A 26260-nucleotide genomic window follows, 5' to 3' on the forward strand; every position below is an offset into this window, starting at 1 on the left:
TGCAATTTGCCTACAGCAGTCTGTATATGGCTTGTGTTGCAGAACATTTTACATACCTATAAATGACAGACATAAACTTTGTATTAAATGTCAACATGCATCATGCATTGATTTCAATGGAAAATGCAACAAGCAAAAAACAGAAAGGTGCTCACTGTTATTGGAAATATTCAATAAAAAGTACTAGAAGCAAATGCAAACTGCAGGAAAACCATAGCAACCAAGCAGAATTCATGTTACTAATGTGTGATTAATATATAGCTGGGCACAGGGGTGTATTTACCACAATGCAAACAAGGCATTTGCCTAGGGCGGAGTTTTTCAGGGGGGGGGCAGCACTGCCCCTCAGAAGAAGGGATGGAAGAAAGGACACACGTGGCATGGGGACCTGGTGGGTTCTGAGAGAGGCTGTGAGTTTCATGATGGTGTGTGCACAGCCCAACTCTCATTTCCGGGGATGTCCGGAGCTGTGAAGATGAGTGTCTTTCTCTCTCTCGCCATAGGGGATGGTGGCTGGTGTATGGGGGGCAGTGGTAGTGGAAGGCTTGGGTGGGAGGCAGGGGTGTTGTTGGGCAATGTAAGCCTTTCCCTGTGGGGAGCGTCAATTTTTGTGTTGCCTAGGGCAGCACAAAACCTAAATACACCACTGGCTGGTCACATACAGAAGACTGTTAGCTGTGGAATTTTGAAAATTGCACATCCATACTATTTCATGTATTTGCAACAATAAATGATAAATGAATTAAAATGATTTCAACAAACAGTTTTTTGCAAAAAATATGTAAACACAATCTTGTTTCCTGCTATTGGGCAGGTTATAGTTCAGCACTCTTATTGGTATGGTTTCAGTATCTTGATGAAGGTTATACTGATGCTGAACAATATTTTCTATATTTTTAAAAGGATGCGTTTCCCAAACAGTGGCCTTTCAGTGCAGCTATGCCCAGGACTATGAACATTGAACTACTTATATATTCTTACCATATAGTATAATAGCTTTAAAACAAGCCAACCTTGACTTCTTTAGCTGCTTGGTCATGGGTCATCAACTAAAGGCTCTTTAACATACAGCCATTCTGCTCTGTTCAGCAGCAGATATATGAGTGGATCCTTTGCTGAATCAGGGCTGAACAGGAAGAATGTCAGAGTTTTGACATCCATTCCAGTTCAGTGTGTGTCTGCATTTTGACAAAGGACACAGACAGACCCATGATGGCTCTATGATTGGCCGGATGGAAATGGATTTGTGTCCATTTACATCAGGCTAACTCTGATCCATCACATTTAGGTCCAGACAAACGGAAGAATATGCAGTCCTTTCCGATTTTTATTTTCGAGACCTGAACAGACTCATAAGTACGTGCGTAAATGGACATAATCCGCTTCTCCATAGAGCTGCATGGACTGCCTGATTGGGTCAACCTGAAAAACTGACAGGTGGTCCTGATCAGAATGTCCATGTGAAAGGGCCCAAAGACCTTAAAGTGCCGTTTCAGCCATTTTTTTAGCAGCTTAGAAACACCTACTGTGTGTTTACATTAGAGGGCTAGCAGTCTGCTAAGACATGCTCCCGTACATTTTGCTACAACTATTAATTGATTCCTCCCATTGAAAGCAGCAATGATTGCTCACTGTTACTTGATTTGAAACATATTCTTATGTCACTTGATTAATTAAAGTGTTACTAAACCAATGACCCTGCATTCACTACTGTATATCTGTTCTCTCACAATACACAGAACATGGAAATGCAATTATTTTAGTAAATGTAAACTGCTAAATTCCTTTTCTCATCAGCAGTATCTAGTAGTCTTGTGACTTCTATTAGTGTCCAACAGAGCATTGGTTAAAGCTTGTAGGAGGAGTTTTCATTCTCCCGATTGTCCTATGAGGCTGCAGGATCCTTGACCCTCTGTCTGGACAGTGCTGATTGGCCCTGTGCTGATCACATGCATTCTCCCAAGAAAAAAAAACTCTTTAGCAAAATCGACCAAACTGAGCATGTGCAGCTTGCCCCCAAGGCTCTGTTCTATCAGTAGATGGATTGAGGACCCGTGGAAGAAGGGGAGGATCAGAAAAGACAGGATCAAACTTCCTTTTTACACAATGTGGAGGATTAACCCTTTCTGTTCCATAGTGAGTGTAACAAGCATGCTTTACTGCATATACAGACTGATTTTACTTTTGTGGGTTTAGTAATACTTTAACTAAAATTGCATCCATTGCCTGTCATGTGTTCCAGTGAAGGTATTTGATTGCTCCCGCAATCAATTACCTAAATTTCCCCCCTTTGGGCCCAGCCCATGACTGATTCTCAATGACTACAATTAATACTGCACCTCTCAGCTTTAATTTTTTCCTGCCCTTATTTATTGAATACGACTCTCTATGTTGGATTTTGCATTCACTTTTCATATACAGCAGTTAGTAGCTGGGGGTATGTATGCATTACCAACAGACTGTAACCTACCTGAAGTAGTAGTTGGATGTGTTGTGGTAAAGGTAAATGGAGTTGGTGTTGTACCACACCCAGCAATAATGTCTCTGTATATTGTGCCATTTTCTTTGCAGATAGCAGTGATGCAGCCTCCAATTCCATCCGTAGTGTTATAAATCACATCATTGTAATGGTACATTTTGCCCTGGTACTCACAGTGGCATGCTGTTTAGATATAAAACAATACAAAAAATATAGATATACACTTAAAACTAGCATTCATGCACCTGAGCATAGTGTGGTAACTGCTTTATAGATACATTACAAAATAAAATGAATTTGTTTGAGGGTCTATTCAAGCTTATGTACTAGCAATGGGCATGTGGCAGAGTGGTCCCAATGAATTTGAATAGCACCCAAAACACTAGTACAGTTGCAGGTAATGTACACAGACTGCATTTTTCATCAACACATATATCGTGTGTTTTGGGGTGCTGTGGTAAAATGTTATAATTTATGTGCTGCTTTAATGTAATGCATGTTAATGTGCAATATAGCGCGTTAGCATACAAAAAGTCCCCAAAAAATGTATTGTATTTACCTTCTTTCTGGTATTTACACTGCACTCCAGACAAGCTGCATACACTGAAAAAGTAAAATATAAGATTAAAGTACATCTATAGGTAGGGACCATGAAGTGCATATTTGAAATAGTAAGCCTATATTTTTATAAAGGCAATTGTTAACTAACACCAGCGATTTGCCTCTTGGAGTATTCTGAAAGACACTAACTCGCTAACGTGCGCAATTGTCTGAGCTATTCTGCAGGTTTAGATAACGCCTCAATGTTTGCTGCTGGTTGCTTACACAATATATGGACAAAAGTATGTGAATGTCCATCAATTTATTGAGTTCTGGTGTTTCCAGTGAAATGTACTGCTAATGCTACAGCATATAAATATGCATAATAATATACTGCAAATAAATATGCACTTTATACCTCATGGCAACAGTTTGGGGAAGGTCCTTTCTTGTTCTATCATGACTGAGGTCCTGTGATCAAAGCCAGCCACATAAAGTTTGTGTTTTGTTTGGTTTGTTGGTTTGTGGGGGAACTCTTTTGAGCTCAGCCCTACTGACCACCTTTGGGATGAATTGGAATATTGATTAGGAGTCTTGATGTTGTGTTCGACATCAGTATCAAACGGGGTGTGCAATTCCATGTTAATGTATTTAGTTTTGGAACGGGATGTCCAGCAATCTCATATAAGTTTGATGATCAGATATCCACAAATATTTGGCCATCAAATGTAGATATACATTGGTTTTTGACAAAGTTTACATTTTTTTAAAAATTACTACGCGCTAATTAGCAACAAGTATTGTTATGTCTGATGCACCTTGTTGAATGCTTACCATGTCTGGCAGTTTTCAGTAGAGGGTACAGTTTGCCCAACTCTGAAATGATTTCCTTCGTTATCATAGCAACCGCACTGAGCTACACATTCCATGTCATCTTCATCAAAGAATGGTTTAGCAGCTGGACAGCTAGGGTAACATCCTGATTGGGGTTAAAATAAAAAGTTATCTTTTGGCAGACATACAAATGTGATTATATTGTAACAAGACACTAAACTGAAAGCCATGGGCCTCAACCTTGATTTTCTATAAATGCTTTAAAAACAATAAACAATAAAATGGAGTAGGGTAGGAGGTAGTTCAACAGTAAAACGTCTGGCATGACCTCTTACCCCAGCCATCCCCCTGTATTAGTACCCTGTTATGCTATATAAATTGTAATTTACCCTCTACATTAAGCCTATATCACCCATTTTTTCCACAAAATGGTCTCTTGATATCACTTACTGGGAATCTTATTGTATTGCAACTTATTGTTGCCTTTATGTAGAAAGGATCTCATTAAGAGTGTAGACTTTAGTTGGACAACAATGCAAGCTTCCTACTCAACAAAACATTAATTCAAATATGGGGCACTTTATACTGATGAAATATGACTGCTTATTTTTATTTCCAAAGTGAACACACATGTCAAACATAAGGAATATGTGCTCTGTCCTTTTTTCTTAACATTTTTGTTGTTCGTGGACATTGTTTGAAATAATTTCTTTCTTGAAAATCACAACTAAGAATGCATAAATAATAAAATGGGATCTTATATGCAGTGGTCGTGATTTTAAAATAATTATCCTGTGCCTTTGAGTTTCTGGAGACCTATCACATCTATGGATAGTCACTGACACATATTAACTACTGCACTTTATGCAAAAACATTGCATGGCTAAACTGAAAATATCCGCTTTTGTACTGCTCTTCTAAGAGCTGGTATTCTTCTTATATGTCAACACAGGTATCCATTATTCTAAGTCTGATAACAAGCAATAAAAAAGCATTAATGAGATAAGTATATAAGAGTTCATGAAGTTCATTGTGTTAAATGATAAAACAAAAAAAATACGATAACAAGAGATGGTAACAATAACATGGAAATGAATGGCATGATGGCCTTACCTTCCAAGCCTGCAAGCTCATGTAAACACTTTCCACTGGGGTTCCTGCAGGTCTTTAAGCAAGGTACTCCACAGGGTTTGTAGTGCCACTCACATTCTCCTTCAGGGTTGTAGTAATCACAGAAGAGAGCTGGAAATAGAAAGGAAATTATTTCATTTAGAGAAATATAATACAGTTTTACTATGAAAAGTATTATTTACACAGTGAATGCAACATAAGATGGATAGGAGACCTCATAAAACTATGGGATTTATAGGATACTTACGGCAGATGCTGGGTGTTCTCCAAGAAACGCAGATTCCAGTTTCTCCACAGGCCTGAGCGTAAGCAGCAACGGCAGTACAGAAGCACTCACAGTCCCCACCAGAGTCACATGCACAAGCATCAGCCACACAAGCATCATAGTACTTGGCTGGATCCACCTGTCAAAATGAAGTATAGACATGTTTTCTAGTTATTATGCTTAGCTAACTTTAGGAACCTGTGCACACAGGCTTTTGCTCACATCACAACTGCTTCCCTCCCTTCTAAAGTCAATAGGAAAACAAAAGCAGCCTAAAACAGGTTGATGCAGTTAAGAAGCAGGTCAAACATAGGTAAGAAGGAAGTAAACTGCAGGTCAGATGCACTTGTGAAGGACCTCTCAATGATCTCAGATGCATCTCAAACTGATCTCAAATTCAAGCTGAATGCAACTGAATGTTTGCTGCTTTTGCCCATTAGTGCCAACCCCCAAAGCTGATTTGAATCACTCCATGCTTCTGAATAAGAACAACACCTTTGTGTATTGTCTCAAAAGACAATCCTTACATACCACAAAAATATCCCGTAGTTAATTTTCAGATGCATGTTTAATGTAGTCAAACCTTGAAACAGGTATTTCTGGTTGGTTGTTATGGACTGCTGTAGTATGGGTACCTTGAGTACCTCATTCTACTTTATCCTCTAACAATTATCTTGTTTCATTTGCATTGCCATTGAGATTGCACGTTTCAAGTTTGATAAATTTGATATGCCGTGCTTGAGTAATGTATGCTAACAGAAGTAAGCCTATTACAATCTTCCTTATACTGTTCAAATAACAATTTTATTTCCTTATTGCTAAGGAAATACTTTAACTATTGTGCTCCTTTTCTAAGCTTAACATGGCCATTAATAATTAAAGGGCCACCCCCTTTCCCCAGGACAATAGATAACAGGTGTAGGGAACTGCAAATAAAACCACAGTGCAGAAAGGGGCTCAGCATCCAACACACCTTTATGTGTGAGATACCAACTGAACCCATATATACTGAAAGGAGTGACAAATAGAGTCACTACCCTCTAAAGTAGTAGGTATTCCTCTTCTTTCTTCACATGGTGCTTTTTTCTTAGCAACAGAAAAGAATGACAGTTTTTTCATACAAATGTATGTACATAACACATAACATGCCATAAGGCTAGGTTCACATACTGTACCTGCGGGTGGGGAACCCTTCAAAAATCACACGCATTAGCAACCTGCAGAACCCTACTTGAGTAACGTGTTGCACTTTAGCAGATACCCAGGAGTTCCATCACTTCTTAATGACACCCCTACCCATTGGCAACCATGGCACATTTTCATATATTTCATGAGATTTGGTGTGCTACATTTTTAAAAAAGGTAAGATATTTCATTCCCTGAGTTTATGCGGGTAGAGCAGCCCATTGAAATGAATGGGCTGCCCTACATGCAGAACCAGCCAATGCAAGTGTGAACTAAGCTGTATATTGTTCTTTAAATTACTCACAGTGTTGCAGTGCTTGATGAACCATGCTGATACATTTAAACATTCTTCTAATCATACTATTACACAATTTGCTGAAAATCTTATTTTTATACTGTGATACAATTAGCAGAAATAAATTTAGCCATCTGTGACCTTATGTCATTGCAGCTAAAAAGAGTAAAAAAGTTATATGATTGTTATCCACACCTGAGCATGGCAAGCAGAGAAGATTTGACTGTTGATGATACTACATTGTTTCTGTGCCCAGGATTTCCTGTATGGGTTGGTAGTGCAGGAATCTTTGGGTACATTGGCATCCGGACATGACTGAGAGATTTTCCAACTGTTGCCAAACTCAGCAACATCTCCAACCACAGACTGGCTCCTTGTTGTAAAGTCGTTGTTTCCATTTCCATCATAATTACCACACAGACCGCAAACCTTGCCCTGTGAGCAATGGAAGCATCAGTATTCAGTTCATCATAATATTGAATTAAGAGATGAATGAAGATTATAACAATTAATTATTTTATACTTTTTAACATAGCAATAGGAATCTTTGTTTAGCCTAAATGAGCTGAAATTCACTTTGAAGATTATAGAAAAGAAATGAATCCTTCAAGTTGAAGCAGACAGATATAAAAGATGCAAAACATAATAAAGCGGAGTTCTGTTCATTTTTTTAATTATTATTTTAAATCATCCCCTTGATAGTGGCAGCTTATGCCATGTAATGTGATAGATTCATATTTTATTGTCTTTGTAATGCAAATTACAATGAAATTTGGCATAAATTGTACCTGTAATCGTTTATTTTCCATTTTGAAAAAAAATATTACTTACTGGACCCTCTAGATTCTGCAAGTTTCCATCTTCAGTTTGGGAATCTGAAGCCTGCATGGATATTCTTCTGGGAAATGGTGCTGCTGGCTAGCCAGCATGCACCTCCAAATCATGTGTCTGTGCAGTGTGAAGAAGGCGTGGTGCATTCCTTGAAGGTTGGCATAGCAATGGCAGCGCTGGTGGACGTTCCTGCCCCATTGCTATGACAACCTGTCAATCAATTCATCAAGCAGGAAGGAAGATAACTGCTTGTCTCAGCCTGGCATTGCGTCATTTCCAGTTTGGAAATATCGCAATGCTTGAAGCGGGGGATGCCTGTTCATTTCTGCGATTGATGACACATATCCCAGGAACCAACAGGCGGGCAGATATGACATACCTCGCTGCAATGAGGTACATTGAAAGTAATGTACTTCAGGCAAGATAAAGATATGAAAACTCTGAGATACAAAAAAAGAGTTGGCAAACATTAATGGGGCAGCAGGAAGAAAGACATGGGGACAAACTTGAAAAATTGGGTGGAACTCCGTTTTAAATTTATTTTTTATAATGCAAGTAATGCATCTTGACTTGGTATCAGTCCCTGTAGAGCAGAGCTCATACTGGGAAAAGGAGAGGCAGCATAATGAGCTAATCAGTTAAGCTGCATTGCTCATGTGCTTACAAGAAACCTGCTAATAGGAGGAGAGAGCAGAAATTACCTCGTCAGTCTGCTGCTTCTTCTTTTCACTGTCCACTTACAGGCTGGGGGAAGGACCAAGACCTGTAAATGTTACTGAACTGCAGCAGACTAAAGTACTAAGTTGTATATTCTGCCAGGCAGGGCTACGCTGTGTGGCAGAGCTGTGTAAACCTCAGGACTGGATGGACTGAAATATAACTCAATTTTCTTCCTGTTTCAGTTTGTCTGGAGTTCAGCTTTAATATGTATCAAATATTGAGTGGAATTATCCCCGTTTGCATCAAATTACTATTGGTCATTTTCACAAAACAATTTTGCAATATTACTGTAGAACTTGATGTTTTACCTCAAATTCTTTGCTGAGCTTGATAAACATGCTTGTCTTTCTATCCCACATCAGGATGAGTCCATTGTCAGCCTCAATGACAAGGTAGATACCCATGTGCCTGACCTTGTAGGGTACAACTCCTCCAATACCCCTTTCCACCACTTCAATGTGCTGCTCAGTAAGAACAAGTTCATAGTTCTGTGAATGGAAATATCATACAGTAAAACGACTGAATTTTAACAAATACCTTTATTACAACTGATATTTTGATATAGATGAATTATTATAAAATATGCTTACCCCCATGAAGACTTTAATACTCTTAGAGCATGTTGTTCCAGTGGTGCCACATGGGATGTTCTCAGTGATGACACGGAAGGTGCTGCTGTTTGAGGCCTGGCCACAGTGGTCCTAAAATGCAATAAGGGAGCATGAAATAATACAACAATAAACCTTCAGGTATCAGCATGCATAATGTTTTAAAGTGGAACTAAACTCTCTCAACCAACATTAACTATTTAGAATCCTTATGCTGCTACCATTAGTAAATAGATAGGAAAGTATATTATATTTACTTGTTTTAAACTTTTTTTTTTCAGTTGCTTCCTGGGTTCTGGTCTAGGCCAATATGATGTCATGCATCCTCGGTTATTTATTTTCAATTGCCCAGAGGGGTTTTCTTAGCTAAGCACACCCTCCTGCCTTAATGCCTGAGTTGAGGGCAAATGGATTCCAGGAAGAAAATGCTACATGAGTCATCTGCCCTTACTCAAGATGGCTGTGACTAGAAATGCTAGGGGGTGTTTTTCAAAGTGATTTCTCAACAAAATAAAGCATGGAGACATGGATGGATTGGTGAATTTCCTTTGCATATTACAGATTAATTAAGTAGCATTGTTGAGTCTCTTTTTAAGCAACCTTTGAGCCAGGTAAGTGCAGTCCAAGAATGTTTTTTGAATTGTGAGGGTCTCAGTATATTTCAGTAAATCATAGCTTAGGCAATCTTGGCCAGTGATAAAATTAATACTTTTTCTAAAGTAATGAGCAGCTGAAAAATTGAGTCCTTAGACCCAATTTGCTGGAAACTTTCCAGTTACATTAATTGTTGGAATGTCTACTGAAATTAGCTTGGACTTTGTTATTCAGTAGCAGCATATGAAGCAAGAGCCCTTTGATAACGTGCTCGTCCGCACAAAACGCGTCAGAGTGGAGCCTAGCCGGTGACGTCACACCGCCCCGCACCTCGTGGAGGCCGGTGGCCATCTTTGTTTCTGGGATACCATATGTGAGTTGTTTTCACTATGCTCCAATAAAAATGTATGAACCTACTACACTATCAGTGCATTTTTGGGGTGGGCTGTTTGGTCGAGCCCCCCCCCCCCTTTTTCAAGGTGGATATCTTGTTTGAGTGTCCTGGTCTGAGGAGTCTGGATTAGCTTTATGACAAGTATTGCTGGATGTCTGGTGTCCCCCTGCTGGTTAGAGGAAGGTGAATCCCTACCAGAGTGACAGCCTGCTAGATGACCCACATTGCTTCTGCCTTCTAGTACCAGGAGTGGTCTGACAACTCAAATGCGCACATTATGCGCTTTCTGGTGAGTGCATGATATTTACCCACCTTTGAGCACGGAGTCGACAACTTTTGCACCTTTTTACTGGGACAATTGAACCATTATCTGAGGACGTTGTTTTCATTTTAATCACTTTAAGCACTTTAGCCACCACTCATCTTATTTGATTTTATTCATATTCATATTTTATCAGATTTATGATTCATGAGTCATTTCTTTTTAGCGCTGCATATGTTATTATTATTAAGAGCAGGAAATGTCTGGAGTGAGCCTGCATAATTTGGCTTTAAAAGAATTTTACATCTAATATGCCCCCACATTGATGTTCTCTACTGCCCAAGTGCTTGGAATAGTGCCTGGTATTTGTTATGCTCAGAGGACTGTAATCATTTTTTTTCTATAGTGCCTTACTATTTGTGTAATATGTAAGCTTTTTTGACTTTGGATGCACATGCCCGTTGATGTCTGATCTGTACTTGGTGCAAGCTTCTTTTTTTGTCATTAAAGTGTTTATGAAAAAGATGCCCCCATATCCATAATTTCTTTATAAAATTTAATAAAACTGTATGTTTAGACAAAACGTTTTTTTTTTTTTTTTTTGTAGAGTGGGGTTTTGGTTTTTTCTTTCTCCGTGGTTCTTTCAGATTTTCTCTCTCTTTCTGTCAATGTGACAATTTTACCAGAGAGGAACAATAAATAAAAAAATTCATGTAATAACTAAAATAGTAATAATAATGTAAATGTCTTGGAGATCACTTTACCTGGGCAAGTATGTATTCACAGTCTCCACTAAAGCTGTAGCGTTTGCCGTCAAAGGTAATATAGTGTCCATCTCCATACACAGCACAGGTAGCCAGGCATGGGTTTTTGGTACACTGCCACATCCTATTCTTACAAGTGCTATGTAAAAAAAGAAAGAGAAATTAGATTTCTTTCACCAGCTAAATATTGAATGTATTACTTTGCATGCTAGCATTCATTTTTCATACCAGGTGTTGCATTTCATTTTAATTTGTTCCCCTGGCTGGTAAGTAGCATCATTGTGAACACATGGACAGTCATCTTCTTTAATGCAGCCTCCTTTTCCATCTCCAACCAGACCAGCAGGGCATACACAGCCAGAGACACATTTGGCACTGTACTGTATAAAAAATATCAAAGTTAAAAATTAGAATAAAGGAAATTCACAGTTTCAGATACATTCAGATTGCCATTACTTCTTTCTTCCCATATTTTCCTGTTCAGGGATCAGAAGACTTACACAAGCCATATCCAAGGTTTGACAGCTCTTTTGGCACTCTGAACCTTTGGTGCCAACTGTGGCATTCTTGCAGTCAAAGTAAACCATTGGAGATTTGCAGGCTGAGAAGACAGTACAAAAATTATATATTGCTATATTTTAAATTTTACAATATATTGTTATGTAATATATTATTTTATACTGTATTAGGCCCTTTCACACAAGGTGAACTCTGTTCTGACCAGCAGGGGAATCCACTTACAGATCCTCTGCTGATTGGATCAGAGCGGGCACATGACAGGTCCGTGTCCACTCAGTTTCTGCAGAGGAGATGCAGACTGAGCCCTCTCTGCTCTATGGGTGGCCGGGTTGTGGACTGACCTGTGCTCTGAACCACCTACATGGAAAAGGTTTTGTCCCGATCCATTTGTTTTTAGCTGACCAGATCGGAAGTAGGCCTTTACCTGCCAGTCCATAGGGGTTAATGGACCATCTGATTAGGTCTGCCTGAAAAACTGACTGGTGGACCTGATCAGAATGGTCATGTGAAAGGGGCCTTACAGAATAGAAAATAAAATGGTAAGTTAGGTATACAAGAAGTGCTTTATATGATTTAAGATTGGGCAACAAATGTTATTTTTACTTATTATAGTACACAATGGAATAAATAGTATATTTAGTGTATTACAAATGTAGACAATAATTATACAAAAAGACATGGGAGAACAAATTGCCCTTGTATGAACTAGCTTGCTGAATATATTGTAGTCTTGGTAGAGAAAGACAAGGTCTTTGAGTAATACCAAAACCTTATGAGGGCATAGGATAAATATCTGTTTGCTCCTTGAGTTTGGAAGGAAATAATATAGATGTTGTGCAGGTTATTACAAGCTGAAAGACTTTCCTGGATGTGAGTTCTGGGTCAAGAGTGACACCAGGTCAGTGCATTTGTGAAATAGGCATATTAAAAACACATTGCAAAAATGGAGGGGTATTTACAAAGTAGAGAAGGGTCATGAGAGGCAATGCTCTTTATGTGACTTATGACTGCATGTCTCAAAGCCTAATCTAGGCATTGCAGGGGGTGGAATACAGGAGTAAGGGAGCAGAGTAAAGAAGAGAAGACTTTTCAGAAGGCCTTAAAATAAAGTTCAAGCAAGCGGGGAAGGCTGTGAAGTATTGGTTTGGTGTCATTATTAATACTTTTTTTATGTATATGAACATTACCTGGTTCAACATTTCCAATACAGCTTAATTTTCCCTGGGTGCAAGTGCTATAAATAAAAACAAAACACAACAACAAAATCATTAATACAAAATTAATAGGGTATTATTTAATAATGGTAGTTACTGTGAATGCTTTTAATTCACTGAAAGTCATATATACCAGTAAGGAACAAGTGAGGGGATTCATCACAAAGATTTTAAAATATTAGTGAGTATTGTATGTTAGCATATCACTGTCATATAGATAAATATGATAAGTACTGTAGGGCAACTGAATAATGGGATGAAATAAATCTTGATGATAATCTTTTCAGCTGTTCTTCCCTGTTCCTGAAAGTTGTAAAGTAGTTAATATAGAATTTAAAATCAATGTGCACACTCACCACATAATGCCGTTATCATGGACAACTTCTCCAGAAGGCACAGCAGATCCCTTGTAGTAACATGGGCAGGCAGCAGCAGGGACACATTTGCCACTGTCCTCCATGTAAAATCCTTTGGAACAGGTACAGCCATCCACAGGTACGAATTTGATGCTGCAGGTGACATCAGGTTCACTGAGTGAACGGCAGGTTGGCTGGCAAGTATCGGTAGAGTAGGTGTAGTTCAGTGATTTGGGGCAATTGTGCATGTACTTAGCTGTGTAGACAAAAATAAAGTGTGGATTTAAAATAAGAATAATTTATAATATTTATTTAAAAGGACAAGCATTGGAAAGATGTGTAAAGAGCTCTAGAAGGGGGTGGGCCAATAAATTAAAAGAATAATTTGCGTTAAACATAGGACATTTTAGACAAATTACATTCAAAAGCACTTACTGCAAACATTTTCTCTCCATCCAGTTAGTATGATTCCTTTAATGGCACAAGCACGAACGTAGGAAGAGAGGGAGGCGCACATGCACTGCTCACTTTTTTCACAGTTGCAGGTGTCAAACATGCAGTTCTGGTAAGAAACACATATGTTTAAGTTCCAAATATTATTAGAAATAATTATATATTTCCCTACTATTGTTAATTTGTTTAAAGGAGCCCAAATACCACACTCCTAGATGGACAAAGGTTTGAAAAAGAAAGTGTAGATGGGGTGGGATAGGACACCCTCAGTTTTACAGTCTTGGGCAGTATACCTAGTATGTTTTATACACCTGTTGATGTTGCTTAGTGAATTTTTGTCAAAAGAGAACCTCTGAAGAAACTCTGATTTATGTTGCATTAAAGTGTCTTTGACTAGGTAGGTATAGTATAATACTTTAGGCAGAATTTTAATATGTCTACCCTTTTGGCTTACTTGTTTGTAAACAGCAGGATTAACAGCAACATGGCAGGAAGCAAATGGTCCAGTTGGGTCAGAAACAAGACCACACCAGTGTTGGGCATATTTCTCTGTAATGAAGAACATAAAACAATTAGATTTTTCTTTATTATTTGGTGACTATGTCTTTTTCAAGTCCGTATGTATATTATAGCTTGCACATTTACTAAGCAGAAGCAGATAGACATCAGTTTTTATGTAGAATATTTTTTTTAAACTGAAATTATATTTTGTAATGTCTAAATCCAGCCAAAACATTAAGCCTAAAGATAAGAAGATTGTTCTTACTGTCTCTAGAGGAGAATTGATGTTGCATCTATATCTATGTCCCAATGCGATCTTTTCAAATACAGTTACCATTAAGAAGAAAAATCTTACCATTTTCCAAACTGAGGGAACAAGGGTCTTCATAAACATTTTTAACATTTGAACAGGTTCCCTGGGTTTTCCAAGTGTTGGCAAAGGATGCTGCAGTGCCTTCAATTACACCACTGATTGTTTGGAAGTCATCTGACTGTTTGTCGTTGAAGTTTCCACAGAGACCTAAAATGATTTACCAGTTAAAAAAAGTTCAGGCATATGCATTGGTTTACAGAGCAGTAAAAACATCACAGTGCCAAACTTACCACATGTCAGGCCCTTATAAGCTGGGTCCAGGGCAACATAGACCTGCATAAATGGAGTGAGCTGAGCCACGATCTGTACTCCCAGATTGGTGTGAACAATGATGTAGAATGATGAAGGTTTGAAGATGGTGACATTAGCTACAAAATGAAATGTCACCGTTATATCATGTATAACAAATTTGCAAATCATTAACTAGCTTCAGAAATATGTTCCTAGCAAACAATATTCTCAGTGTTTCATACCTGCAGATACAGGCAGCTGAGTGTAGATGCTGTTGACAAAGACACTGCCGCATGGCTTGATGACAATAATCTGTTAGAATAAGGCAAAAAGCAGTGAAAAGTCAATAAAAATACAGCAATAATAGAACTTGACTGTATTCATATTAGGAGTGGCATGAAAAAAGAGATATAATTATAGTCACAAATAAAGTAATCTATTGCATGTGCATGAGGAAAAGCTCTATTTGATCACATTAGAACTTCGTTAGAGTTGCTTATAGAACAGTTTGGGATGTTTGTTTTGCATTTATAGAAATTGACACTTACTGTTTCTCCTCCATTAAGGATGATAGTTGTACTCTTAAGGCAAGTTTCACTTTCAGTCAAACCACATTTACGCATCTCTGCCAGTACGATGAAAGACTCACCATCACAAGCCTATAGAGATAGGAAGAGTTTAGGAATATAAACTGTACATTTTACACAATGTCCAGAATATTACATTTTTTAAACATATACAGATCCATGAATACTATTGTGATGTATACATTTTGTCAAGACTCAAGATAAATGATCGATATAATGGCCAATATTATATTCATAAAGAGGTATTAATTTATAATTTACAGATAAATGTAATAAAGTAGATAAATGTAATAAATAAAGTATGGACTTGCCTTTGATAGGACATAGTTGCAGTCACCATGAATGTTGTAATGAGTTTGATCATACGTGGTAATATGAGACCCCCCTTCGATGGAACAACTGGCTGGGCATGGCAGGGTCTTACATGTCCATTTTCCTCCTGAGCACATGCTATTAAAATTAACACATTTTTATTCAAGCTTGCAATTAAGCCACAATACTTTAGTTTTAGGAATTATCACACTCAAATGTAATGATATTTAGAAAAATAAAAATACATTCTACATATAGAAAATAGGAGTAAATTATATGAACAAGTCCAGAAATGAAAGTAGTATTTGACAGCTAACTTGTAAGTAAATAGATTTTTTTTTAAAGTGTGTTCCAGAAATTCATGTTTGAAAGTAAATATTACATGAAGGAGTGTTTGCTTTCCGCAGTAGGGAATTTACTACTAATAAAACACAAAGGTCAACAGAAGTCAACAAACTAAATCTCAGTTAATACCTTTGTGAGCTTCTGTAAAGAAACTAAATAGTATATTATTTAAACTAAATATAATCATTAATTTAAAAGCATATATATTATATATATATATATTCATAGAACAGTATTCTACTACTACAGTATGTATTCTATAACTGTAAATAACACTTTACATTTTGTTTTTTTAGGCAAGTGTTCATCCCTTTTTGAATAAATCTTTTGCTTGAGTAAGATTCTGTAAAGGGCCACATTACATTCTTACTGTTATTAAAGTAAAGAACCAGTTTGGCAGCAGGAAATTAAAGTAAACCAGTCAGCAGTGGAAGCAAACACAGACATTTCCAATTGATGGTCTTTCTTTTTTTTCACTTTATTTTGTTTCATCATTCATTTTTCTAGAGAACCTCATAATCCTTTGCTAAATAACACCTTTGATGGCTAAAGGTGGCCTCTATCCAAAATGGATAGACACAGCAAGACAGATTAACTCTAAGAGCCAGTTCTTATCTCTCCAAGCCAAAGTCAATATTCAAAAAAGATTAGAGCCAAGCTGAGAACAAAGCATATCAGGGTGGTGGTATGTTACAAACCCTTTATGCAAGATCACCTATCTATTAATCAAAGAGGGGAGTTTGCACTTAAACACCCAATGTTTAAATGTAGGGTGTTGTTACTAATAAACTGAGCCCAGGCTTATTATATTATTGGCTGAATACTCATTCTGTACACCACCCAGTCGGTGAGAGGGCTTCAGCAGGCCAAAGTTTCAGAAATACTTGAGATAAGAGTTCAATGTCTGGCAATGCACATATTTATGGAGTTAGGCGGGCCATATATTATGTTGTTTTCTTTCCTTCAACCACAGTGTTGAAGGAACGAAAATTGCTTGATTTCCCTATCAACACTGACTGTGGATCCCTCCTACAATGCTATTGTGTTCTATTGGTGGGAGTACAGGAAGCCTTCCCCACCTGAATAACACAATGATCACTGCTGGTGGCTACAGCTGCTGGCGGTGATTGGGAGAAAAAAAACTAACAAGCTAGTAGATGGATGCCAGGGGCGGACTGACCATTTGGAAACTCGGGCACTGCCTGAGGGCCCGGGGTCAGTAGTGGGCCCCATGAGATGCCCCTGGTACCTTTTTCATAGGCTTTTTTGAGTATGGGCAAGGACACAGGGGCCCAGGGGCAGACTGACCATTTGGAAACTCGGGCATTGCCTGAGGGTCCGGGGTCAGTAGGGGGCCCCATGAGATTCCCCTGGTACCTTTTTCAAAGGCTTTTTTGAGTTTGGGCAAGGACACAGGGGGCCCCATGAACCCCTATTGCCCGGGGGGCCCCATGAGTTGTCAGTCCACCCCTGCAGGGGCCCCATGATCCCCTATTGCTCGGGGGCCCCATGAGTTGTCAGTCCACCCCTGATCGATGCCAATCAACATCAGTATAACCAGCCTGTCCATGGATGAATTGAAATTCGGACGGTTCCTGACGAACCAGACAAATTTTGATCCATCTGTTGCCAGCTTTAGTTATGTGGTCTATACTCTCTTCAGGCAAGATAATTAGCTGCACTTTCTAGCAGCACAGTGTGCCGCAGAGCCCCTTAGTCAGTACATAGTAAACAAAATTGCAGCAAAATGTTCAACTATTCTTATGCAGGTGCTGCTATAAATTGTTTGACTCACACTTAGTCTACAAAAAATGTTTCCCAATACATTTCAATGTAAATGTTGAATTTCTGGTATTATATAAATCCCCCCAAAGAAAAGAAAAGATACTTCTGAAATGTGCAATGGAGTACAATAAAAACATGTATTTTAATACAGTCTATAACTCCAAAACCATTGTGAGCTGTCTAGGGTAAGAAACTCCCCTTTCTGGCCTTCTAACCTGCAGAAGTAATGGTGCCTCTCTTATACAGTATCCTATAAACTAGTAATTTCCCTTATTTCCAACATAAGTCATATCATACAAAAGCAATATTTAAATTTTGATGAACTTTTGTTTTGCAAGCAAAATAATAATCTTCTTTTACTGGAGACACTGTAAGCAGACGATACTCTTCTCTTGCTGCTCCCCAGATATTCCAGAGCCATTCAAAGTTCTGTGCACATTTTAACTTTCTGAGAATGGCCAACCCTTCATCCCCATATGGTATCACTCAGGCCTAAGGAAAGGCTGAACTGTGGGGGTGTACATAGTCTCCTATACTGGGGAGTACTGGTTACATAGGAATGTAATGAATGTTTGCAGTACAACCTAGAAAGCAAACTTTGTACTTTGTCTAGAATGGGAAATGTACCTGTTCGATGTATAAGTACCTTCACATTTTAAATGATAAAACTGATAAGCTTACCAAGCACTGCAAGGTGTTGAATAAGCTGTTCCGGCAGCATAGGCATTATTATTGAAAGTACAGGAGCATGTTTCAAGAGGGACACAGCCTGAGTAGTTGATGTCGTCAAACACCATCCCTGTAAGGTATATGGAAATAAAGTGATTTATGTTCATATACATTGGACTATTTAATTTTTGTTTCACTTTATTGGTCATCATGTTAGGTAACTATAAGTGGCATACCTGGAGGACAGAAGCAGCCTTCCATGCAGTGACTCTCACAAAGAACTGATCTTTCTGGGTTGCTACAAGTGTCAGGGCAAGGGGATCCACATTCCTGGTATACCATGTTGTAAGGACAAGTTTTGGCTGTGGGAAAATAATGGAAATTAAGCATTTAGTGCTCACGTACTTTGTTTCTTAATGGCATATATTTAAATGTGATACTGCAACTGGTCAGTGATTTAATTTCTTGTTTCACTAAAATGGTAAAATATATAAAGATACATACCACATAGATCTTTTGTCCTCCAGTTCTCTGGGTGTCCTCCAGCATGGGCACATTGTCTTGAGTATTCAGCAAAGGTATTACATAGACACTGAGTGGTATCTTTGCCCACACATCGGCACAGATCTTGCACACAAGTTTCAACATATTGTTCTATAGCCACCAAGGAATGGCAGCTTAAGAAGGATGCACTAAGAAGGGCAGATTCACAGATTTTCTCCTGGAAAGCACATGTACAATCATTAAGATAGCTGTTTGGCAGATGATGGTCAACAAATGTCATTATAAATTGCTGTAATATATGTGACTTACAAAGTCAGTGCAGTTGTTCTTTGGTGTAGGTGGCACATCATGACACTGTTCTGTGGGTCCATCCAATTTCTGCATGTTTCCAAACTGAGCTGCTGTCATCTGAATACCTGCAAAATAGCACGTTTTCAGTATTGAGGTCATGTTGGTTTCCTATTTTGTCTTTAAGATAGTATGTCAACATCTAGAAACAGTTTTGTTTAAGGCATTTTCTTTGCTGTGCTAAAGGTCTTCAAGGTAGGCATACCTGTCAAAAAGAGTATAACTACTGCTGCTCTATTTAATAGAAATCATCCTCCAAAGTCTAACCTGTAATGATGTAGAGATCAGCAGAAGGAACCAGTGAGAACTGCTAGGACTAAGGATATTGACACATCTGCAAGTGTTGGTCACCCGATGGACTTAGGGATGGGGGTTGAGGGGACAGAAAAGGCAAGCATTTACACTCCTATTTACAGATATGCCTATCTTAAAGATTTGTAGAATGGTGGCATGATGCATTTATACCCATCAAAGACGTAGTATGCATAGTATGCTTTGCAGATTTACCACAGTGTAGTTTGTTTAATGTATATTTTCTATGTTCTCATACTTTGTTTATTATAATTTAATTACAGAAAGTCATAAAAAACTTACCATTGGCAATGAACTCGTTGTGGATAGAAATGCCATTGAAATCTCCGCAAAGTCCACAGGTTGTGTTGGCATACTTAGAGTCCAGTTCCAGCTACAGAGGAGAAAATAAAAAAAAGTTATAGATTTAGCAGACAACACTTTGAATAAATAACATGAGAAACGTTTTCTGCTCTCTTACCAAGAGGCTGTCATCATCGTTCCACATGAAGACCAGGCCAAGTTTTGAGGTCACTGTAAGGTATACACCATGTTTTTCTATTTGAACTCCAGAACCACTGAAGGGCAGCTGGACTCTAAGGTAAAATTGAAAAGGAGAGAAGTCAATATCACATTACTTTAAATACAGAGCTACAAAGTTTACAGTATTTTGCATGGCTCATCAGAAAAGATCAGCTCCTACGTATAATCATATAAACTATTGCTAGCTGCAAATATTCAATGTATCAAGGCTGATAACTCTGGAACATCAGTGTAGATGCCCTTACAGTAATCACATGCTTTTTTGTGGCTCTAGTTAGACTCTTTGCCTTACGCACTTACCTATTGCCATTGACTGAAACTTCCTTGCGGTCTATTTGTACTATAAGCCCATCAAGTTTCATGCTGATCTTCTCAATGACAGGGACATTGTTCACAACAGTCCGCCGCATCTGTATGTTGAAGTCTTCATAGGTGCTTTTGCAGTGAGAGGCAAAGATATAATTGCAGGTACCGGGGAAGTGAAAGATATCCCCATCAAAGTTCTTGAAGTGGGAGTTTCCCCAGGTGCTGCATACCCTGTTGTTGTGAGCCACATTCAAAGCTGCAAAAATATATTAAAAATGTAATAACCATTGCGACATCAAGGCTTCGCAAAAACACTTGGTTATTCACTGCAGAAAATTATGGGAGCCCTTCATTACAGCTTTGCTATTGGACACTGCATGTATATGTTTTTTCCATCTAGTCCATTTACCGTGTCTCTATCTTATTTGTTTCCTAAAACCTATGTAATGTGTTTCCTAAGGATCTTTTATTTAATTCTATTATCAGAGCTAATATCTTTGATGTTGTTTTGTGGTTGGCTTTGTGAGCTGCCTTTCTTACATCTGAGATGTTTGTTAAAGTGAAATTGCCATTCACAACATAGTACGGTATGCAATTGTTTTAAATTACCAATTTTAAAATTGCAAAGTAACATTATTATTATACGGTATTTATATAGCGCCAAAAGGTTTGCTCAGCGCTGTACATTATAGTGGGGGACAGTACATGAGACAGTACAGTAACAAAACAAAACACGAGGGGTTCGAGGGCCCTGATCTTTCGAGCTTACAATTTAGGAGGGAGGGGATAGTGGCACAAGAGGAAGTGGCTGTGGGGGATGGAGTGGTAGGAGGAGTGGAGGAGATCGGCAGTTAGGTGAGGGTGGGGAAGGCTTTCCTGAAGAGATGGGTTTTCAGGGTGCACCTAAGGTGAGGAGGGTAGGTGACAGTCTGATGGATTGGGATAGTGAGTTCCAGAGGATGGGGGAAGTCCTGGAGAAGTCCTGCAGTCGGGCGTGGGAGGTGGAGACCAGGGAGCTAGAAAGTAGGAGGTCTTGTGAGGAGCGAAGAGTACGGGTTGGGTGGTATTTGGGTATCAGGTCGGTGAGGTAGTTTGGGGCAGCGTTATGAATGGCTTTGTATGTCAGTGTTAGTACGGTAGTTTGAACTTGATGCGTTGGGCAATCGTAACATAATTTCTGTTGACCTGGGGAAGTTAACTAAAAATAAATGAATGATGTCTTTAGAAAAACCTTAAATTAATGTGAAAATGTGTAAAGTAAAATATTTATGGAATATCCTTATTGAGTTATTACTGTCTACACACTATATAACATTCAGTCAAGTTGGAATCTTCATTACCTACCCTTCACTTGAAGGTTAGTAGACACTTGGATCACTGATATTCTCGGTGTTCCTTTTATCAAAACTGAAAAAAAATAAAAGATGTATACTGATGGTGCTCAATAATTACAGTAAATAAATACAGAACAATGCCTTTTAAAGATGAATTGCTATAGAATTATGCCGGATTGCCAGATTTGTCAATCATCACATAGTATGAAAGGTACTTCATCAGGTCGGAAGTACTGAATTTGTTTTACAAAAAGTTCCAAGAGACAATGGAGGTCCATTGCTTTATGTTTTTATATTAAACAAAAAACAAGAACAGAAATGAACCATAGCTCAAGTATATCCACCATGAAAAAATGATACAGCCTTGCTTGACACACATGAGTACAGAGAATACTTATTGAAAAGTTATTATTGATATTCAATATGTACTTTGGTTGTTACAGTTAATTCGCCCCTTATAATGGTATATTAATGAAAATTCCTAATTTTCTTGTCATTTGTTGACAATGGGGTTGATTTACTAAAACTGGAGTGCGCAAAATCTAGTGCAGCTCTGACAGTCTGAAGTTCAAAGGTGATTTGCTACCATGCACAGCTGCACCAGATTTTGCACTTTCCAGTTTTAGCAAATCAACCCCAATGTCTGATTAGTAGGGCATTGCACATGGTATTATTATTCACAATAGACAGATACTATAAAGCAATGTTTATTTGCAAACAGCATATTCAGTTGGACCTTTCCTTTGGTATAAGTAAGCTGTGTGTACCTATGTATCAGCTCAGCAATATATTTAGAATATCAAGTAGGGTGCTACATATGGCGTATCTATACAAACATCTTTTTTTTCTATTTACATAATGTAATATATATTTTTAATATAGCCAGTTAGGATTTACCATTCTGTTCTTGTTGCTGTTGTTGTATTACTTGCTGTTGTTGTTGTACTTGTTGCTGTTGCTGTACGGTCTCATCAACAGTGTAGTCAACAGTTTCTGTTTCAGTTTCTGCTACGCCATAATCTCCATACTGCATTTGAGCTACAACAAAAGAAGTAAAAAATCTTCTATGAATGCTGAAATTACAAACAATGCAGTAATTGTCCTTGGGATGCATAATAGATGGTCTCTGCTTAGGAATTAATAGTATTTTTTCCACTTATTGTATGCAGAAGAACATGGGGAATAGATGGGAGAGTAGTGGCAGCAGTGGTCCACACAGTATGAATCTGGCAAAAGCATATATGGGCAAGTCTAAGAATTTAGGGGATGATGGCATTTTGGAAGCAGTAACGTAAAGGATAATTATACAAAGCTCTAGCCATTCTTTAAAAATGTTAAATGTTCCAACAAAGTTCAACTTAGGCCCTGAGTTATTGAAATATTGTCAGTCTAATGTTGGTTTATATGCCCTGCTTAATTACCTTAAATATTTATCCTTTACTTAACATACAAGTCACAAGCCATTACATCTATACAGCAATTTTCTTAAGGGGGATATAAAATAACCAACTAACTTATAACTCATGAGTATACTGACAAAGTGCCCATCTACCCAATCAAGGTTCCATGCTGTCTTTAATTGCTGAAATATATGAATGACCCAAGTTATGTGGTTCAGTAAATGCAGCTAATTCTCTAAATGATCTGAGCTACAGAACATGTGTATTATCTGATGAGCACCTATAAGCTGTTTAAGCATGACCTTTATGTCTCTGCTCAAAAAGATGTATAGGAAGGTTTAATCCATGTAAGAGAGGGGGTTATTTACTACAACTGGAGTGTGCACAATCTGGTGCTGTTCTGCACAGAAACCAATCAGCTTCCAGGTTTTATTTTCAAAGTTTAATTAAACATACTGAAGTTAGAAGCTGATTGGCTACCATGCACAGCTGCACCAGATTCTGAGTGCACCAGTTTTCATAAATCTCCCATGCTGTTTTACTTAAAAAGTGGTAAAGACCTTTCCTGTTTATGGAAATCAAAATTATGTATAACCCTCTTTATATTTTCTTTACTGTGAAAGAAACATAGGTATTACCTGAACATCTCTATCTAAACCTCAATGATAAAACAAGGATATTATAACACATAAAAATAAACTATTTTCTTTTTGAACCTCCAGTAAAGCTGACCATAAAAACCCACATTTTTATTTTGTAAGGGAAAGGGGGCACTTAAAAATTTTTTATTATGTCTGTTTTGTGCTCAGGAAAGTGAAGAGTGATCTAATGATGAATGATGAATTAAATGCAAAAGCTATAAAAAAAAAACGCAATTCACCAAATTAACATTACTACTTTAAAATTCATAAAGAACATTAATTTTCCCCAAATGAAAGGGATACATTGACCACTCTGCCCTGACAGTTTATAGGTTTTAGCAGGAGGGGGTCAGCAATGGGAAGATTTATTTAATCAATATTATTAGTTCAGTATGCAAATTGTCTTCCTAAAGAGTGTTCATCCTTAGATTTATTCAACTGGGCAGAAATATATATAGTTCGGAGTAAAATGTATTTGATGAAAGGATGTCCAGACTTTGAAACTCCCAACTTAGGTTGGTGCTGATGGCCAGCACTGACAAGCTTAAAGAATCAGTTAACCCAAAAGAGATACTTTGGTTTTTGGTAGATGCTGGAGAACTCAGTTGCCCAGTGGTTTCTCTTAGTTCTCAGGAACTCTGGTTTAATATGTCTGCACTTTTTTAGATCTGTACACATGGCACTGATATGACAAGGGGGACTATAATCTTTCTGCTGGCTTATAACATACAAAAGAAGAAAAAGTGCTAATACCCCAATGGGAATATGATCACCCAAAACTCCAAAATATGAGGGAAAAGAAAAAAGACCTATGGCAGGGAGATCCTGCCACTACAGATACCCAGAGATAAAAGAAGCTAGAAAGTGGTTCAGCTCACCACAGTCCCTCTATATCTGAAATATTACTGTTAAGGCAGCACAAAGAACAGAGACAGGAAAAAATCCATGTCTGTGATTCAGGTTTTAGTTTACTAAAGTTAGATCTGTGAAAGAATATTTCTGATTATTTGCTATGGGTAATGACACCCTACTTATCATCAATGCTCTCTGCACAAGCTTACTGAAAAGTTTCATACATTTAAAAAGAGTGGGAATAGAATGTCATATTTTTTACTGCTTATTGGGTGCCTATCTTTTTATATATTTTATCCAAATGCATTGAAACCAGGATGGATTCCCCCTTTACTTTAAGGACAGAGAGATAAAATACCTCTTAAATGCCCTAAGATAAAATATGTTCTGTAATTGTTCTCAGCTGTGTGTAAATTGTGTACTCAGCAGCATCTCTGTATGAACAGTAACTATAAAAATGTCTTTTCAGTTGTTCTTTGGATCTTACATTTTTTAATGAGTACCGTAATTATACTGTACAGCAATGATTGCTATTATTAATAAAGTGATTACTATGACTGTACTACATAATCCATTACACACACTTGTCTACACTAAACCAATAAACCTACTATGACACCAGTAAATACAGAGAATTGCGCAAAGATAAATACAATCCTAAAGGTTTTATAACACTCAGGCTTACACACACACACAGATTCAGATATGGTTATACTAAAGTGTTATCATCCCTTTCCCTTCTCTACCAATTAAATGGATGACAGATAACATCTAGAACAATGATATACAACACAAAATTGTTTGTGATACACTGTGAAAGGTATAATCAGTACTGACAGGATCTAAAGTCTATAATAATTATTTTTAGTAGATATATTTTTTTTCTTTTTAATTTTAATGAAGAACCATTATATTTTAATGGTACATAAGTATAAAAAAACCCTAAAATGTATTCTCTACTTATCATGTGATAACTAACTTGTCAATCATCACTAATCAACCAATTGTCAATTATATACCTATTCATTATTTTTTAAAAATGTAGCAAAGGGAAAGTTTCTTTATTCTATCCAGTTAACAGTTTTTGCCTGTTTAGGGGCACTGGTCAATTTCCATAAGTATAATGGATTGAATAAGTCACATAAAGCAGGCACTACTTTCTCATATAACTATTTTAGTATAATACTAATAATTTAGTTTAAAAAAATGTGCATTTTATAAATAAAACTTCAACTAATTAAAATAAAATGTATATTACATTTCTCTGTGGAAAAGTCATAGTAGAGTGGGTGATGATACCTACCATGCAGTGGGGCCAAGATGACTAGTAGGATCCACAACGGGATCCTATTGGAGGTCCCCATCTTCTAAGTAGCAAAGACAGCAGAGAAGAGGGTTGGTAGGGAACAAGGCTGGACAGTCCTGTGGTGATCTTTATATACACTTCTCAAGGCACCTTGGAAAAATGCCAGGATTGCTCCACACAGGTAACCTGGGAGGAGTTGCTGGTCTTTCCTCTACTTGCAGGTGTAAGGGAGGATGCTGGAACAAGGTGTGGACTGTACACTCTGACAATACCTATGCATACTTCAACTTTAGTTGAAAATGTTTAGTCTGTAGCAACAGATAAATATTATAGATGCTTTCCAGTCAATTTATGCTCACTAGACTACTATGTTTTAAACTTTTAATACAACTTGTTTTATTTAAAAGACAAAAAAAAATGATGCATTTTTTTCTATTGTATGTTCACAAGGTTAAGTACTGAGGATCATTAGACAACTAAATCTTTTT

The 26260-nt window shown here is 37.7% G+C and overlaps 1 protein-coding gene across 1 annotated transcript in view; it reads right to left on the reverse strand.

Annotated features, from left to right (window-relative positions):
- Positions 1-25862, reverse strand: part of MUC5AC (mucin 5AC, oligomeric mucus/gel-forming) — a 57727-nt gene extending 31865 nt beyond the window's left edge. Inside the window, exons 1-30 of the mRNA XM_089653540.1 lie at positions 25770-25862; positions 22471-22611; positions 21584-21634; positions 20234-20495; positions 19872-19986; positions 19694-19784; positions 19061-19167; positions 18752-18965; positions 18484-18609; positions 18260-18377; positions 15448-15586; positions 15098-15208; positions 14792-14861; positions 14549-14686; positions 14301-14465; positions 13899-13993; positions 13427-13553; positions 12992-13247; positions 12609-12655; positions 11403-11503; positions 11131-11282; positions 10903-11041; positions 8871-8981; positions 8589-8768; positions 6925-7164; positions 5232-5388; positions 4967-5095; positions 3854-3998; positions 3039-3082; positions 2471-2662 (exon numbers count right to left, since the gene is read on the reverse strand). Of these exons, the coding sequence (XP_089509666.1) occupies positions 2471-2662; positions 3039-3082; positions 3854-3998; positions 4967-5095; positions 5232-5388; positions 6925-7164; positions 8589-8768; positions 8871-8981; positions 10903-11041; positions 11131-11282; positions 11403-11503; positions 12609-12655; positions 12992-13247; positions 13427-13553; positions 13899-13993; positions 14301-14465; positions 14549-14686; positions 14792-14861; positions 15098-15208; positions 15448-15586; positions 18260-18377; positions 18484-18609; positions 18752-18965; positions 19061-19167; positions 19694-19784; positions 19872-19986; positions 20234-20495; positions 21584-21634; positions 22471-22611; positions 25770-25830 (4024 nt within the window). The 5' untranslated portion in view covers positions 25831-25862. The remainder of the gene's footprint in view (positions 1-2470; positions 2663-3038; positions 3083-3853; positions 3999-4966; positions 5096-5231; positions 5389-6924; positions 7165-8588; positions 8769-8870; positions 8982-10902; positions 11042-11130; positions 11283-11402; positions 11504-12608; positions 12656-12991; positions 13248-13426; positions 13554-13898; positions 13994-14300; positions 14466-14548; positions 14687-14791; positions 14862-15097; positions 15209-15447; positions 15587-18259; positions 18378-18483; positions 18610-18751; positions 18966-19060; positions 19168-19693; positions 19785-19871; positions 19987-20233; positions 20496-21583; positions 21635-22470; positions 22612-25769) is intronic.
- Between the last annotated feature and the right edge of the window lie 398 nt (positions 25863-26260).

Source organism: Staurois parvus, unplaced genomic scaffold, assembly GCF_062004578.1.
Source record: "Staurois parvus isolate SC_StPar_1 unplaced genomic scaffold, SC_StPar_1.0 ptg000715l, whole genome shotgun sequence".
NCBI classification, from domain to species: Eukaryota; Metazoa; Chordata; class Amphibia; order Anura; family Ranidae; genus Staurois; species Staurois parvus.